Source organism: Microcaecilia unicolor, chromosome 10, assembly GCF_901765095.1.
Source record: "Microcaecilia unicolor chromosome 10, aMicUni1.1, whole genome shotgun sequence".
Taxonomy (NCBI): domain Eukaryota; kingdom Metazoa; phylum Chordata; class Amphibia; order Gymnophiona; family Siphonopidae; genus Microcaecilia; species Microcaecilia unicolor.
Window position 1 is genome coordinate 37,544,990 of NC_044040.1, and position 17,283 is coordinate 37,562,272.

The window sequence follows — 17,283 nt, forward strand, 5'->3', positions numbered from 1 at the left end:
ACGTCCATGTTTTATTCGACAATTTGTGAGCTGGGTGTTTTTGCTTTTCAACGATAATGGAAAATGAAAGCGCCCGGCTCAAAAACGAATAAATCCAAGGCATTGGTTCGTGGGAGGGGCCAGGATTCGTAGTGCACTGGTCCCCCTCACATGCCAGGACACCAACCGGGCACCCTAGAGGGCACTTTTACAAAAACAAAAAAAAAGGTAAAAGAGCTCCCAGGTGCATAGCACCCTTCCCTTGTATGTTGAGCCCCCCAAATCCCCCTCAAAACCCACTGCCCACAACACTACACCATTACTATAGCCCTAAGGGGTGAAGGGGGGCACCTACATGTGGGTACAGTGGGTTTGGGGGGGGTTGGACGACTAAGCATTAAGCAGCACAATTGTAACAGGTAGGGGGGGGATGGGCCTGGGTCCACCTGCCTGAAGTCCACTGCACCCCCTAACAACTGCTCCAGGGACCTGCATACTGCTGCCAGGGAGGTGGGTATGACATTTGAGGGTGCAAATAAAAAGTTGTGAAACATCATTTTTTGTGGTGGGAGGGGGTTAGTGACCACTGGGGGAGTCAGGGGAGGTCATCCCCGATTCCCTCTGGTGGTAATCTGGTCATTTAGGGAACTTTTTGGGGCCTTATTCGTGAAAAAACAGGGTCCAGGAAAAGTGCCCTAAATTCTAGCTACAAACGCATACTTTTTTTCCATTATCGATGAAAGGCGCCCATCTCTGTTCGGGTGATAACCATGCCCCAGTCCCGCCTTCACCACGCCTCCGACACGCCCCCGTCAACTTTGTACGCTTCCGCGATGGAGTGCAGTTGAAAACGTCCAAGTTTGGCTTTCGATTATACCGTGTTATTCATTTTTGTGAGATAAACGTCCATCTCCCAATTTAGGTCGGAACTTGGGCGTTTTTCTCGTTCGATTATAAGCAGGATAATGTCCTTGTAGATCCAACTCTATTTCCTGTCATCTTCTGTTTTCAATATTTGACTTTTAGCATATTCCCTACATTCCATCTTGTATCCTAAAGCTTACATTTTGGAAATTCAATGTGCCAACCTAATGTTTATTAAAACAATAGCCTTGATGATGCATTTTAACATACTTTTGCAAGTGCTGTTTTGCTGCCCCTGTGCTGGCCTCCATGGTACATCATTGTAAAACTCCTTGCATCTTTCACAGTTTACCCCATCAGTGTTGTGCTGACAAATACATCTGCCATGAACCTGTCAAGAAGATGAAGAGATATTATAACTGGATCCTGTTTTAATTTATGATACAGGACTGGCTGACTTCTTCTTAGTACAGTTTCCACTTGATGCTGGTGTGTTACGTTTTTTGTTCTAATAGAAGTTTTAGATTACGGCACAAATAGAAAGACTCTTTTTACACTTTTACTTAATGCGAAATGGGCAGACTGGGTGGAGCAGGTGGGTTCTTTTCTACCCCAAATACCAAGAGAAAACCCAAAACTTCCACACAACAATTCAAATGTAGCAGTCACAGGAGTGGAAGAGATTGAAGCATCAAGATGACATAGTCTTGAGTCTACGTGGTTTTAATAAGTCCCAGCCAAGTAAACTCTACACAGTCTGTGTTTTGGCTAGAAAGCCTTCATCAGGTGTAAACTGCTCAGTCTTCTCTTGATGTTAAATCAAATGTGTGCAAAGTAGTGCAGAAAAACAAATATATGCAATACATTCTGGAGAAACTTATATGAACAAATGCTGTGTAAAAACTGAGTAACCAAATCGCCAGCGTACCCGACACCAATGTGTTATCTTGATGCTTCATTCTCTTTTCTACTGCCATATTTTGATTCTGCTTGGAGTATGGAACTGTGATCTTCTCAACAGAACACAGCAGTAGAGGATGTAGGGGGTGCAGCTTCTAGTCCTATCCACGTTGCTTAACACATGACATTAAGTCACTTTAAACAAACAAAAAAAAAAACAGCACCATGGGCCTTTAAAAATGGAACACAGTTCTTTAATGAATGAGCCTTAACAAAAAGACCCGACACGGGCCGTGTTTCGGTGATTAGCACCTGCGTCAGGGGTCACAGTGATGACGTGGAAAACTTGGGGAATAACTCGAATATATTCCTCTACAATATACAGAAAGTGAATAGTGGATACAGAAAGTGAAAGTGCCTTGGTGCTTTGTAGCTTTTACTACATGAGACGTGGGGTAAGGAATAATATATTGTAGAGGAATATATTCGAGTTATTCCCCAAGTTTTCCACGTCATCACTGTGACCCCTGACGCAGGTGCTAGTCACTGAAACACGGCCCATGTCGGGTCTTTTTGTCAAGGCTCATTCATTAAAGAACTGTGTTCCATTTTTAAAGGCCCATGGTGCTGTTTTTTTTGTTTGGACTTTAGTTTGTACTTCGTTCCCTCTCTTTTGTTATATTAAGTCACTTTAAGAATCTCAGTTTGAGTTCTGGGACTGGGTAGCTGTGAGAGAATTGCAAAGCACAGTAAATAATGTTATTTTTTTTTTAAAATTTAAAATTAGAACACTGTCCAAAAGGCCAGTCTGGTGGCTCAGTGGGAGTGCTGTCCACTGCCATCTGGAGAGATCTCAGGTTTACTACTGGCTTACGTCTTCTGCTACTTCTGTCTATCAGGGTTGGGAATGCTTTGGAGGCAGTATTCTCAGTCCTTGGGTAGGGAGAGAAAGTCAGACATTGAACAATGATGACACCTAGTGGTCAGAGCTAGGGTACATTACTGCATAGTTCCCAAAGAGGGGCATAATTGAACAAAAACGTCTATCTCCATGGGCGTTTATCTCCGAGAACGGGTCCGTGAAGGGGCGGACCGAACCGTATTTTCGAAAAAAATAGACGTCCATGTTTTATTCAACAATTTGTGAGCTGGGCGTTTTTGTTTTTCAGTGATAATGGAAAATGAAAGCGCCCAGCTCAAAAACGAATAAATCCAAGGCATTTTTTCGTGGGAGGGGCCAGGAGTCGTAGTGCACTGGTCCCCCTCACATGCCAGGACACCAACCGGGCACCCTAGAGGGCACTTTTACAAAAACAAAAAAAAAAGGTAAAAGAGCTCCCAGGTGCATAGCACCCTTCCCTTGGGTGTTGAGCCCCCCAAATCCCCCTCAAAACCCACCGCCCACAAGTCTACACCATTACTATAGCCAGTGCTTTTTTTGTAGAAAAAAAGGTGCCGGTACTCATTATGGGCGGGGTCACCACATATGGCTCCACCCCTATGATAGTCACACCCACATTAACCACACCCCCTACACCAGCCATGGTGCATATAAACAGACATCATTGAAAATATTACAGTACTATAGGAGAAAAAAATAACGTGATTTTTTTCATTATAAATAATCTCTGTAAGCTCTTACAGCTCCAGTATACCCAGTTCAAAATAAGACAGCCAATGTAAATTCTCAAATTGGACATATTACAAACACTAAAATGAAAATAAAATGATTTTTTTTTCTACCTTTGTTGTCTGGTGACTGTTTTTCTTTCCATATTGGTCCCAGTCTGTGATTCTGCTTTCCTTTGTTTTCGCTTAACTCTTCTGTGCCATTTGTCATTTTTGTCTCCTTTTTCTTTGCTTTCTTCAATATTTTTCAGGCTCTCTCTGTCCAGATTTAATTCATTCTTACTATCCATTCTTTAATTTCCTTCATCTACCTGTGGCTTTTCATCTTTTCCTCACCCTTGTTCTCCCCATGCCCCTTCCTCTTATTCTCCAGTCTTTCTCTATTCCCCTTTTCCATCCAGCAGCTCTGCTTTCTCTCCCCATCCTTCCAGTGTCTCCCCTATTTCTTTCTGCATTCTTCCATCCAGCGTCTTCCCTCTTTTTCTCCCCATCTTTCCGTTTTCCCTCTCTCTCTCCCCATCCTTCCATCTGTTTTTCCCCCTCTCTCTCTCCCCATCCTTCCATCTGTTTCCCCCCTCTCTTTCCCCATCCTTCCATCTGTTTTCCCTCTCTCCCCAATCCTTCCATCTGTGTTTTTCCCTCTCTCTCCCCATCCTTCCATCTGTTTTCCCCTCTCTCCCCAATCCTTCCATCTGTTTTTCCCCTCTCTCCCCAATCCTTCCATCTGTTTTCCCTCTCTCTCCCCATCCTTCCATCTGTTTTCCCCTCTCTCTCCCCAATCCTTCCCTCTGTTGTTTTCCCTCTCTCCCCCCCCCAATCCTTCCCTCTGTTGTTTTCCCTCTCTCCCCCCCCAATCCTTCCCTCTGTTGTTTTCCCTCTTTCTCTCGCTCCCCAATCCTTCCCTCTGTTGGTTTCCCTCGCTCTCTCTCTCCCCAATCCTTCCCTCTGTTGTTTTCCCTCTTTTTCTCTCTCCCCAATCCTTCCCTCTGTTGTTTTCCCTCTTTCTCTCTCTCCCCAATCCTTCCCTCTGTTGTTTTCCCTCTTTCTCTCTCTCCCCAATCCTTCCCTCTGTTGTTTTCCCTCTTTTTCTCTCTCCCCAATCCTTCCCTCTGTTGTTTTCCCTCGCTCTCTCTCTCCCCAATCCTTCCCTCTGTTGTTTTCCCTCTTTCTCTCTCTCCCCAATCCTTCCCTCTGTTGGTTTCCCTCTTTCTCTCTCTCCCCAATCCTTCCCTCTGTTGTTTTCCCTCTTTCTCTCTCTCCCCAATCCTTCCCTCTGTTGTTTTCCCTCTTTTTCTCTCTCCCCAATCCTTCCCTCTGTTGTTTTCCCTCTCTCTCCCCCCCCCAATCCTTCCCTCTGTTGTTTTCCCTCTTTTTCTCTCTCCCCAATCCTTCCCTCTGTTGGTTTCCCTCGCTCTCTCTCTCTCCAATCCTTCCCTCTGTTGTTTTCCCTCTCTCTCTCTCTCTCCCCAATCCTTCCCTCTTTCTCTCTCTCCCCAATCCTTCCCTCTGTTGTTTTCCCTCTTTTTCTCTCTCCCCAATCCTTCCCTCTGTTGGTTTCCCTCGCTCTCTCTCTCCCCAATCCTTCCCTCTGTTGTTTTCCCTCTTTTTCTCTCTCCCCAATCCTTCCCTCTGTTGGTTTCCCTCTTTCTCTCTCTCCCCAATCCTTCCCTCTGTTGGTTTCTCTCTTTTTCTCTCTCCCCAATCCTTCCCTCTGTTGGTTTCCCTCTCCCTGCCAAGTTTCCCGCGACGCACGCGGCACCAGCCCCTATTTCCGGCCGCTGCTGCTTCTCCTGTTGAGCAGCAGCGGCCGCTACACAAAGAAAAAGTTAAAAAAAATTGAAACCTGGCTGAAACGCAGCACCCCGACACTGTAGACAGCCATTAGGCATTGGCTGTTGCCCCGCAGCCGCTCCTCCTCTTGCCTCTACGTCACTGCCCCTGGAGGAAGACCCCGGAGGAGCGCAGTGACGTAGAGGCAAGAGGAGGAGCGGCTGCGGGGCATCAGCCAATGCCTAATGGCTGTCTACAGTGTCGGGGTGCCGCATTTCAGCCAGGTTTGAATTTTTTTTAAAAATCTTTTTCTTTGTGTAGCGGCCGCTGCTGCTCAACAAGAGAAGCAGCAGCGGCCGGAAATAGGGGCTGGCACTGCGTGCGGGATATGGACTCACGGGGCGGGGGGAGCAAAAAAAAAAGGTGCCGGTACGCCGTACCGTTGCGTACCGGCACAAAAAAAGCACTGACTATAGCCCTAAGGGGTGAAGGGGGGCACCTACATGTGGGTACAGTGGGTTTGGGGGGCGGTTTGGAGGGCTCCCAGTTACCAGCACAAGTGTAACATGTGGCGGGGGGAGATGGGCCTGGGTCCACCTGCCTGAAGTCCACTGCACCCCCCTAATAACTGCTCCAGTGACCTGCATACTGCTGCCAGGGAGGTGGGTATGATATTTGAGGGTGAAAATAAAAAGTTGTGAAACGGCATATTTTGTGGTGGGAGGGGGTTTGTGACCACTGGGGGAGTCAGGGGAGGTCATCCCCGATTCCCTCCAGTGGTCATCTGGTCATTTAGGGCACTTCTTGGGGCCTTATTCGTGGAAAAACAGGGTCCAGGAAAAGTGCCCTAAATTCTCACTAAAAACGCATATTTTTCTTCCATTATCGGCGAAAGGCACCCATCTCTGATCGCACGATAACCACGCCCCAGTTCCGCCTTCACCACGCCTTCGACACGCCCCCATCAACTTTGTCCGCATCCGCAACGGAGTGCAGTTGAAAACGTCCAAATTCGGCTTTCGATTATACCGCTTTATTCGTTTTTGTGAGATAAACCTCTATCTCCCGATTTGGGTCACAATATAGACGTTTTTCTTTTTCAATTATAAGCTGGAAAGACTCTGGCAGAAATGACTGCATTAAGGGGTCCTTTTACAAAGGTGTGTTAGCATTTTTAGCATGCCCTTAAAATAAGCATACGCTAAACACTAGAGATGCCCATATATTCCTATAAGTGTCTGTAGCATTTAGCGTGCGCTGATTAACGCTTGCTAAAAATGCTACAGTGCCTTTATAAAAGACCCCCTAATAGATGCTTGGTAGTTCTCAATGAAAGCTCATGTTGCCACTTCCCTGTCTGAGCTGAATGATCCAAAGAATAGGAGGAACCTGCTCACCCCCCCCCCCCCCCCCGGTCACTAGCCCAAGAAACCACCTAATCCTGAAAAAGAAAAAAAAATATTTCTCTTGCTTTAACTGGTCAAAAGGTTAATTTATGGTCTATTATAATTTGATATTCCATCTCTATTAAAGATATCGAGGCAGTTTATAATTTAGGGGTCCTTTTACTATGGTGTGCTGAAACATGACTTGTGGTAGTGTAGGCGTGGGTAATGGGCACACGCCGATCCATTATTCAGCGCACCTGTAAAAAAGCCTTTTTAAAATTTTTACGAAAATGGACATGCGGCAAAATCAAAATTGCCGCGTGTCCATTTTGGGTCTGCGACCTTACCGCCAGCCATTGACCTAGTGGCAAAGTCTCACATGGTAACCAGCAGTAATGACCTAGGCATGCCAAATGCCACTTGGCGCGTGTCTAATACGCGTGCCAGAAAAAAATATATTTTCTTGGCCACGCTCCAAAAATGAAATTACTGCAAGAGCCACACGGTAGCTGGGTGGTAACTCCAGTTTGGCATGCGTACAGCCTCATGCGTCTTAGTAAAAGGACCCCTTAGTATTTATGCGCACTTCATGGCAGAAAAAGGGAATAAAAACTGCAACCAACTTCATGCTTCTTTTTCTAAAGAATTTTTAGCTTTTAATGGAAGCGATTATCAACATAACTGATAGAGAGTTTCTCTTACATCTTGAAAGTATTATGCCTTACCATGCCGGGCTGACTGAAAACATCTCCTCGCACATTTTCTACAGGCGCGCACTGACTTGCGTGGCCGTTGCAGAAGCAGTTTCCGCGGACAACCATCTCGTAGAGAGCATAGTAATATTTATCCAAGGGGTCACTTTGCCACCTTCCATTCAAAACATCCCCAAGTGTTTGAAGCTTCGTAAAATTTATTCTCAGGTTGGTTAAAGTAATGAGATCTACAATAACATTGTACAAATTAAAATGTTAGAATTGGGACTATGCAGTTTCTTTTGTTCCAGTGATCTTCCTGTGAATGCAGATGTATTGGGACACAACATTATTTGTGGGATAAAATGTAATGGAAACAGATTTGTTTAGTAACATCTTCTTTAGTGATATGCAGACAATACAAAGAAACTCAGACCAGATGGATTTCAGCCTGGTTTAAGTTCAAGTGGAATTGTGAATTTTTCTCATTTCCTCTGGGGAAATCTATTGAGTTTTTTTTTCTGGTGAGTGTGTGTGTGTGTGTGTGTGTGTGTGGGGGGGGGGGGGGGAATCCAGAAAAAAATCCAAAGGGGATATTCCAAAAGAAAACATCAAAACCACAAAGCACATCTGCTAAGTCAAAGAGAAGAGGAGAGAAGGTTATAAAATGGGATGTTGTTAAGGAAGGGTTATGTAGTTAAAGCCATGGATTCTGCTGTGTGTCATTATGTAATTAATGTTACTTTGACTTATGAAGCACATATTCAGTTATGTACATAATTGGTTATCTTTGCAACCTTGGAAACATAACTGATTATCATCTTGATGCTGTCACAGTGACTGGATTCTTTTACCAGTTGGCATTGGGGTGGGGGGACAAAACCCACTCAGATTAAAGGGGCAACCCCTCCCATCAATCCCGCGGAGTGCTGCTCAATAGCAACTGTTCCCCAAATCCTAAACTTGGTAACTCCCAAGGTCAATATTTTAGGACATAGATCTTTAGCCTCTTTCTAAAACGAGGACTAAACTTCTATGAACATGCCACACCCTTGTCACTTCCAAGACATGCCCAGATCATGCCCCCTTGCCATTTGCATGCAATTAAGTTTGATACATGCATATCCCTGCTTTGTAAAATGGGGTCTTACATGTTTATGAAAGATAAACGTTTGAGTGCTGGTTTATGCACGTATCAAATGTGAATAGGGCTTGTACAAAATGAGGACCAAAGTGTTTTCTTCCATATTTTGTGGCTGACTGAAGTTTAAAAAAAGCTTTTTTTATTATGAAACAGGTGTGACTTCTCCCAATAGGAATACTTTCTAAAATTCTGACTCAAATGTTAATACAAGTCAATAATCTCTCCCCAATGTTCAGCTGGTGACAGGCAGCACTGTTAAATATTCACCATTGGTGGTGAACTCAGATAGTCAAGGCCAGGCCATATTCGGTTGCTAGCATTGAATATCTGTTTTTTTAAAGCTGGCTAGTACATGTCCAGTTAATTCCATATCCAGAGCTAACTGGCCAGCCATTTATGCGGTCTTATTTATGCACTAACACTGGTTGGTTAGCTCTGAATATTGGGAGCAAACCAGACTCTACCTCCAAAATAGCCCTGGAATACCTCTGATATAGCAGGCTTGCCCTTCGGTGCTAACTGGTCATTTTCAGCAAAGATAGCTGGTTGAGTGCTGATGAAAATGACTGGATAGCCGCCGATAAAGCACGTTAACCGGTTGGTGGCCGTTCCCAACTGGTTAACTTACTTTGAATATCAGTATTTATGAACTTTATTTTATTAGGAAAACCCTTTAATGGTTTATAAGATAAAGACTAGTTAAGGAGTTTTCTACATGTAAATTTATTAGCATAATGACCCATACCTTGAATAAAGGGGCTATAAGGATCCTCAATTTCGAAGGTAGGATCCAAGGCCTTTAACACAACCTGAAAATGTAAAAAAAAAAAGGTTAGGATGCTGTAGCTCAGATGTCAAGCTTAAACCTGAACTTTTGTGCCATAATATCTTAGCACTCAATCCTGGAACGGACTGCCCCAAGTGGTCAAATTCACCCCAGATCACCTGACCTTTAAGAAGCAGCTCAAGACCTTCCTTTTCGGTAGAGCATATGCTGTGGGCCCTCCTGGTGTTACATCCCTCTGAGCCACGGCAGCCACATCAACAAATTGTCACCTTTCCCTCTCTCCCTCTCCCTCCTGTTGTTCCTCTTTCCCTTCTTTGACGCTAATTCCTGTATTTTGTATTAATGTTGTTTAATAGACTATTGTACGCCACATTGAGCCTGTCCATGGGTGGGAATAATGTGGGATATAAATGCCATAAATAAATAAAATAATATTGGAACAAACATTTTAAAAACTAATGATACCTAAGTTTTATACACTTTCATACACCCAAACAATAGCACTTTACAATTCTTTAATAAAGGTCTGCCAGGCATCTCTCAGCTTGAGTGATTGACAGCAAAGTTTTTGATGATACTTTTAGAAAGACAAAGAGGGGCATAATCGAACGAAAACGTCTATCTCCATGGGCGTTTATCTCCGAGAACGGGTCCGTGAAGGGGTGGACCGAACCGTATTTTCGAAAAAAATAGACATCCATGTTTTATTCGACTATTTGTGAGCTGGGCGTTTTTGTTTTTCAGCGATAATGGAAAATGAAAGCGCCCAGCTCAAAAACGGATAAATCCAAGGCATTTGTTCGTGGGAGGGGCCAGGATTTGTAGTGCACTGGTCCCCCTCACATGCCAGGACACCAACCGGGCACCCTAGGGGGCACTTTTACAAAAACAAAAAAAAGGTAAGAGCTCCCAGGTGCATAGCACCCTTCCCTTGTGTGTTGAGCCCCCCAAATCCCCCTCAAAACCCACTGCCCACAAGTCTACACCATTACTATAACCCTAAGGGGTGAAGGGGGGCACCTACATGTGGGTACAGTGGGTTTGGGGGGGGTTGGACGACTAATAAGCATTAAGCAGCACAATTGTAACAGGTAGGGGGGATGGGCCTGGGTCCACCTGCCTGAAGTCCACTGCATCCCCTAACAACTGCTCCAGGGACCTGCATACTGCTGCCAGGGAGGTGGGTATGACATTTGAGGGTGCAAATAAAAAGTTGTGAAACATCATTTTTTGTGGTGGGAGGGGGTTAGTGACCACTGGGGGAGTCAGGGGAGGTCATCCCCGATTCCCTCTGGGGGTAATCTGGTCATTTAGGGCACTTTTTGGGGCCTTATTCATGAAAAAACAGGGTCCAGGAAAGTGCCCTAAATTCTAGCTACAAACGCATACTTTTTTTCCATTCTCGGCGAAAGGCGCCCATCTCTGTTCGGGTGATAACCATGCCCCAGTCCCGCCTTCACCACGCCTCCGACATGCCCCTGTGAACTTTGTATGCTTCCGCGATGGAGTGCAGTTGAAAACGTCCAAGTTCGGCTTTCGATTATACCGCATTATTCGTTTTTGTGAGATAAACGTCCATCTCCCGATTTAGGTCGGAACTTGGGCGTTTCTCTCGTTCGATTATAAGCAGGATAGTCTATTAGATGGAAATAGGGTCTCACAAATGTTTAAACAAAGGGCCCAATATTCAAAAAGATTTAACCAGACAGGAGAGGCTCCTGCTCAGTTTAATTACGCTGATCAGATCAGGTAGAGAAATTCAGCAGCACTTAACTGGGCAATGCTGCCGAATATCCCTTCTGACTGCCATGGCACTGTCCAAGCGGGGCCAGGATGACCTGGGCGGTCCTGGAAGTTATGTGGGCACCAGCAGTTTTCAGTGCCAATACCTATATAACTAATCATGCAAGTGGGACTACTTAAATATCAGTCCTAAATTTGCCCAGTTACTCATGCGGGTATGGCACGGAATATTGTTTGTATCTGCATAACTTCCGGGTATCACTGCTGACTCAGATATTCAATGCTGGTGTTCTGACATGGCCTGGCATTGAATATCTGAGTCCAAGGCATGGCACTTCTAATATTGACCTCAAAAGATTATTTATTTAGCTTTGGATGTAGTGTGTACAGAAAGTGATTCATGAATTACAATACATAAATTGCTTATTAGCCAGGTAAATGATTTTGAAAATTATGTTCCACTTGGTCAGTGAGATTATGAAATGTTTAGCCACTGGAAGAAACAGTGAGAGAAAGACTTTCTGCAAGAACTTCATAAATGGTAAAAGACCACCCGCTGACATGATGAGACCCCACTTGAAGTACTGAGGATAATTTTTTAAAAGGAGACTGAGTGCCAAAAAAGGATTCCTAAGTTGGGTCACAGAAAAACAGCTGAAGGCAGACATTTATATTTGCGAGCACAGCAGTGCTAGCAAATTTATAATCAAGCTGTCCAAATAATCTGTGTTTCCAGATCTGCATATGTAGCGCCACTTGCACAAATAGGCAGTGGATTTTGTAAACTGTGGAGACATATGAATGCATTTAGTGCTGCTTATTGTTTATTGGCTATTGTGTAACACTTGATTACATGCCTTTTCTTCCTCTTCACACTTTCCACCACAAGTGTAACAGGTAGAGTGGGATATGGGCCTGAGTCCTGCTCTCTACTATTATACTGCTCTGTGGGTCTGCTTGCTGCTTATAGACTAATATAATATCTGAAACTATCATAGGGACTGTTATATACTTTTTTCCACATTTGGGAGGGGGGTTATGCCTTAATCCCTCCAATAGTCATTTAAGGCACCTTTTTGTACCAAAAACAGGTCTAGATCAAAACATTTAGATCATAGCCCTGGATGTTTTCGTTTTGTTCCATTATGGTTGAAAATGTCCAAGTGTTAGGAATGTGCTAATCCCGCCCCCAACATGCCCCCTTGTGATTTTGATGTACTGCAGACAAATTGTATAGAAAAATGTCTGCAAAAACAGATCTGCCAGTCAGCTAGGGTGGTATAGAAAGTTGTAATAAACATAAACACTGTAAGTATCACACCAACCTAGAGCACCAATACAGGGACTATTGGGAAACTAGAATAAGTTGGATCACACAAATCCCTACACCTCTTATTATGAGACTGGTCCCATGGCAGCTGGAGATGATGTTTTGTTAAAGCATCTCCTGCTGCTGATGGGGTGGGGGGAGGCTGCTGCACCAGACTAGACAGTACTGACTGGGAGTTTGTGCGGGTGATGGCTTGTAAAAGCCAGAGTCTCCCACTGAATGCAGAAGACTTGGCATGGGCATGTTTGCAGATCTATGAAGCAGCCTGCTGGAGGCAAAAACAGTAACGGAATTCAAGAAAACATGCAATATTTAGAGAAGATCCCTAGTCATGAAGATATGAAAGGAAAGGCAAAGATAAGCCTATATGACATATAGCAGGAAGTAAATTGGGCAAAGTAGATGGATCAAAGGTAGTATATTATCAAGAATCTTAAACATAACATAACCTTACAGCCTTGATCTTCCTTCATAGTCTGTTTCTAGGATAAAGCAAGTCATTTTATATAATAATTTGTACAGTTAGCATAAGAGCAGATCTAGCTTATAGTTATGTATGTGTATCGTGTATGACAAACTTTGAAAGTGGTTGAAACATAAAGCGATTGACACATACCTGGGAGACAAAAAGGTAAATGATAGGTGTAAAACAAGAGAAATACCTCTCCTTCTGTAGAGGGCTCTGTGTCAGAATATCTTGAATCACAGACAATGTCTCCTACACTTTTTGCCTGGCCCACAGGGATGTTGGGAAAAGATGTAGTGCAGTCTTGTGCAAAATATCTATATACTTTCCATGTTAGGCCATAATCCCTGGAACGTTCAACCAACATTGCTGCAGGCCGAAAAGTCTGAAAAAAAATTTATTTTAGTAATTTTTTCTTGCAATACAACCCTCCCCCCTTCTCCATCCCAGATATCTTTTCTGGAGGTCACATTCATTCACTGACCAAGGGCAGTAGGAAAAGTGTCCTCTGACACTGAACCCCTCAATGCTACCTTTCTGTCACCATGGCTCCATCATGGTAATAACAGTTGCCTTTCTTCCTTCCTGGAACCAGAGCACATCATATCTACAGTAATCCTCAGTTTATTTGTTTTAAAGTGACCATTTTCCATACATTACTTTATAGGCCTCAAAGTTTCTTAAAATCTTCACATTTCTTACTACATGAGCCATTAAAACCTAGAGGTAATTCTTTAAAGGTTTAACTGGATAACATTGTACATTATTCAATTAAACCTAACCAGTGAAATATTTTCCCACTCTGTGGCTAAATTTATTTAACCAGTAGGAGGGCACCCTGGGAAAGTTCCACTCAGCAGGTTTCTGAAAATGAGCCCAATCCTTATAAAACCAGGACAAATAAACTGGAGATTCATTAACTCTGGAGTCTATCAGAGAAAATATGCCAATTTTCAGTCATATGCATTAAAGGAAAAACAGGCACTCATGAAAATGTGTGTGATAATTGTATTTTACCTTAAAAGACAGTATAAGATGACTGAATTGAAATAAGGTTTCCAGGTCCAACCTAATACTGACATGATCGACACCTACATATTTAGAAAGAAAACAAAAATGAACTGAGAATTAGTAAGTCAACAGAAATGAGCAGTTACAGGATTTAATGAATAAAACTGAAAATAAATAACATGATCATGAAAAGTGTGATGATAGTACTGTATGATTCAAGTTGCTTTGCTCATCTAATCTTCCAGCTTCACAATGCAAAGCAATTATTTGTTATTGATGAAATGATGACCTGGAGAGAAAAACTAGTGCTAACACCTAAGATAAAGCCAACAGTGTCCATCTGTTGTTCATATAAATCACATGCTCTAAATCTTTTGAAAAACCAGGTTGAAAATTTATAGCAAGTCTCACAGTGGAAGCAAATTAAGTTCCCCTTTATATTAAGGTGCATTAAGCAATGAAAATGAGAATGGCCACAGCTTGATACAATGGGAATAATTCTATAAAGTAGGCGCTAGCATTTATGTACCAGGCATGTAAGTACATGCTTAGCACAATAGCATAAATGCTCATGCCTAAACTATATACACATATCTGACCTATTGCACTAGTATTTTTCAGAGTTGCCAAGTTACCGATTCCAGGAGGGAGGGAGACTTTTTGTCCGTTCCTGGTTTTAAACCTATATCCCAAAGCAGTGTGGGACTTGTAGTCCATGATTCTATCCATTGGCATCAGTGCTGCAGGTCCCATAATGCACCAGGATGAGGTTGGCAGAAATCCAGGACTGGCCAAAACGTCTCCCTCCTGGAATGGGTAACTTGACAGCTCTGATTTTTTAAAGGAAAGTAGGCACCTATATTTCCTTTATAGAATAGGCTCCTATCAGATGCCCTCTGGGTGTCTAATTATAGGCATTGTGACAGGATACCTGACAGAGATACAATGGGAAACTGTTAGCTTTCCCTTGTAGTCAACTTACTTACAGCAGAAACCTCCCTTCTAGAACAGTATTCTCTCCTACCAGTGAGCAACAGAGGATCTTTGCTTATGCCGGGGGTGTTTTATCTCAGAACGGCCACAGGAGGGAGCTCTGCACCCTTTTATCCCAAGGAGGTTTGATTAATAGGAGATGGCATGACATCACAAGGATGAGGTCACTCTAACCAAGGAAGTTTTCATTCTCCCTAATGCAACAACTGCCATCTTGGTACACCCAAAACAATTTAATTGATATGGTGACAAGTTCCACATACTGGCTTCAGACCAGATAATGGGCCAAATATGCTCCTGCTGTCTCCTGTTAAGCAAACCTCCTTGTTTTGTCCTATGCCAAGCCTACAACAGATGAAAGGACAGGCATTCCTCCTTAAGACTTCTCAGATGCAGGACCTGACAGGGAAGAAGAGGGGTCACTGCCCTTTTAAGAAAGGGGTGGAGGCTGGTATCCCTATAGGTGGGGAGTAAAGTAGGGGAAGTGGTTTAGAGCCTCTAGACCTTTAAAAGAACTCCCTGGAAGGAAGTATGGCTAGGAAAGTTAGAATTGGAGAGCTTGAAAAGAGATACCAGAAGATACCCTACTTGTAGGACCAATTCATGGACTTTATATTTTATTTTTGTTGAACTGAGATTTATAGTCAGGGGTGGCGGATAGTACCATAAGGTGATAGTGAAGTATTGCCCTCTATATAGGGTGGAGGCTGTTTAACCTAGTGCTCCAGTGAGGGCTTAGTTCAACCCAGCTATTTGGAGAAATATATTAAAGGAGATTCACCCCCACAGAGTTGGTTGGGGACTTGGGCAAGGCTATGTATAGAGCTGATTTGCTTAAGACTAGGCCATGAAGACAACCTAATTTAAATATTGACTAAAACCCTCTAACCAAGAATGTTTTGTTGCATGGGGAGAGCCTGAATGCTTTAGAAGTGCCAGAATCGGTGTTTTGCCTAGGAAATGGGGTGCTGGGCAGGATGAATACTTGAACAAAGGTATTTGAAAAGGTCACCCTGAGTGTGAGGAGGCCCCACATAAAGGAATATTGCAGTTATCCCAAATGCTAACATTAGCCATTCCTGAGCTATTTTCTTAGAGATAGACTTTTGGTGGCCTGTTGTTTAAGATTCTACATTTAATTGTTTGAGAGCTCTTTTTTTCATAAATAAAGATTTTTGGTTAAGTTTTTGCACTTGATTGTTTCTGAGGTTTAGTGTTTTTTGGGTTTTTTTTAAGAGGCAAAGTCTCTCAGTAAACTGTCACTTCACTGATTCAAATCATTCAGTGAACTGCTGCTTGGGTCCCTGCACTTGACTATTTCTGAGCACTTTTCTTAGAGACAAAAGTCTCTTGGTAAACTGTTCCTTGAGACTTTGCATTTGATTGTCTCAAATCTTTCAGGGGACTGCTGTTTGGGATACTGCATTTGTCTCTGAGTTTTTGTCTTTAGTGGACTGCTGATTGACATTCTGCACATCACTGTCTCTGAGCCTATTAGTCATTGTCATCATCAATTTATCCAATTATTTTACACGTGTATCTGCAATCTGCCGCTCCCAACTTTGGCAACCTATACAGAATTTGTGGGTATGTACCTATAATGTAAGCGTGAGCACTGATGCCAGCCACAGAGCTCGTGTGTGCCTAAGTGTTAGATGTACGTGCTAACATATTATTCTATAAGTTAAATGCATAACTGTGCCCCACCAGTACTCTGCCTACGTGAACGACAACAGAGGCAGCAATCTGCAAGTGAATCAGTCCACAAACAGATCAGAGCAGACCACAAAATTGAAGAAACTAATATTAGCTGTTCAAGATGCCCAACGTGGCCACGTTTTGCCTTCCAAGTGAATAATACAGTCAAAACAAACAGCAGCAGTGTCGCTGCACAGCAGATAGCAGCAATAATTCTCCACTAATTAAGAAGGCATTTGAAGGGATTTATTTATTTACTAGTAAAAAAGGCCCATTTCCGAAACCAATGAAACGGGGGCTAGCATGTGGCTTTTTGTGTGTGTGTGTGTATGTGTCACAGAGTTATTTTGTGTGTGTGTGTGTGTGAGTGTGTGAGGGTGTGGTGTGTGTGCAGGTTGTTGATGAGTGTCTTTTTTTGTTTTGTTTTTCCAGCGGTGGTTCTGTGCTCTCCGTGCTGCACAGATAATGAGCCATTCTGCTGGGGAATGCTCCTCCCTTATTGTCACGTAGTTTCCTCTGATTGGTCCGTCTTACGTTGCCTAGTGTTGCCTGGGAACGGTGTTGTGATGGTCCTTTGTGTTTCAGAATGTTGAGGGTGTTTTTTCTGATTGGTCCGTCATGCGAGGGCGGAGCAGAGAGACATGGTCAGTGTTGTGGCTTCACCACCATGAATCCATGAACCCTTCAGGGAGTGACTGAGTGACTTCAGAACGTTGTCTTCAGAACGTTGAGGGTGAGTTTTATTATAGTAGATTTATTTATTGCATTTGTATCCCACATTATCCCACCTTTTTGCAGGCTCAATGTGGCTTACAATACATCATGGGTACTGGAAATAGAAGTGAATATACATTAGGTTTACAGAGGGTTTGTGTTACATGGTGGTGAA

General features: G+C 43.3%; 1 protein-coding gene across 1 annotated transcript in view; it reads right to left on the reverse strand.

Annotated features, from left to right (window-relative positions):
* The window catches only part of LAMB4 (laminin subunit beta 4), a 304,586-nt gene that overhangs the window by 269,439 nt on the left and 17,864 nt on the right, over nt 1-17,283 (reverse strand). Inside the window, 5 exon segments of the mRNA XM_030216762.1 lie at nt 1,114-1,234; nt 7,256-7,470; nt 9,112-9,175; nt 12,889-13,077; nt 13,710-13,783. Coding sequence (XP_030072622.1) covers nt 1,114-1,234; nt 7,256-7,470; nt 9,112-9,175; nt 12,889-13,077; nt 13,710-13,783 — 663 coding nt within the window.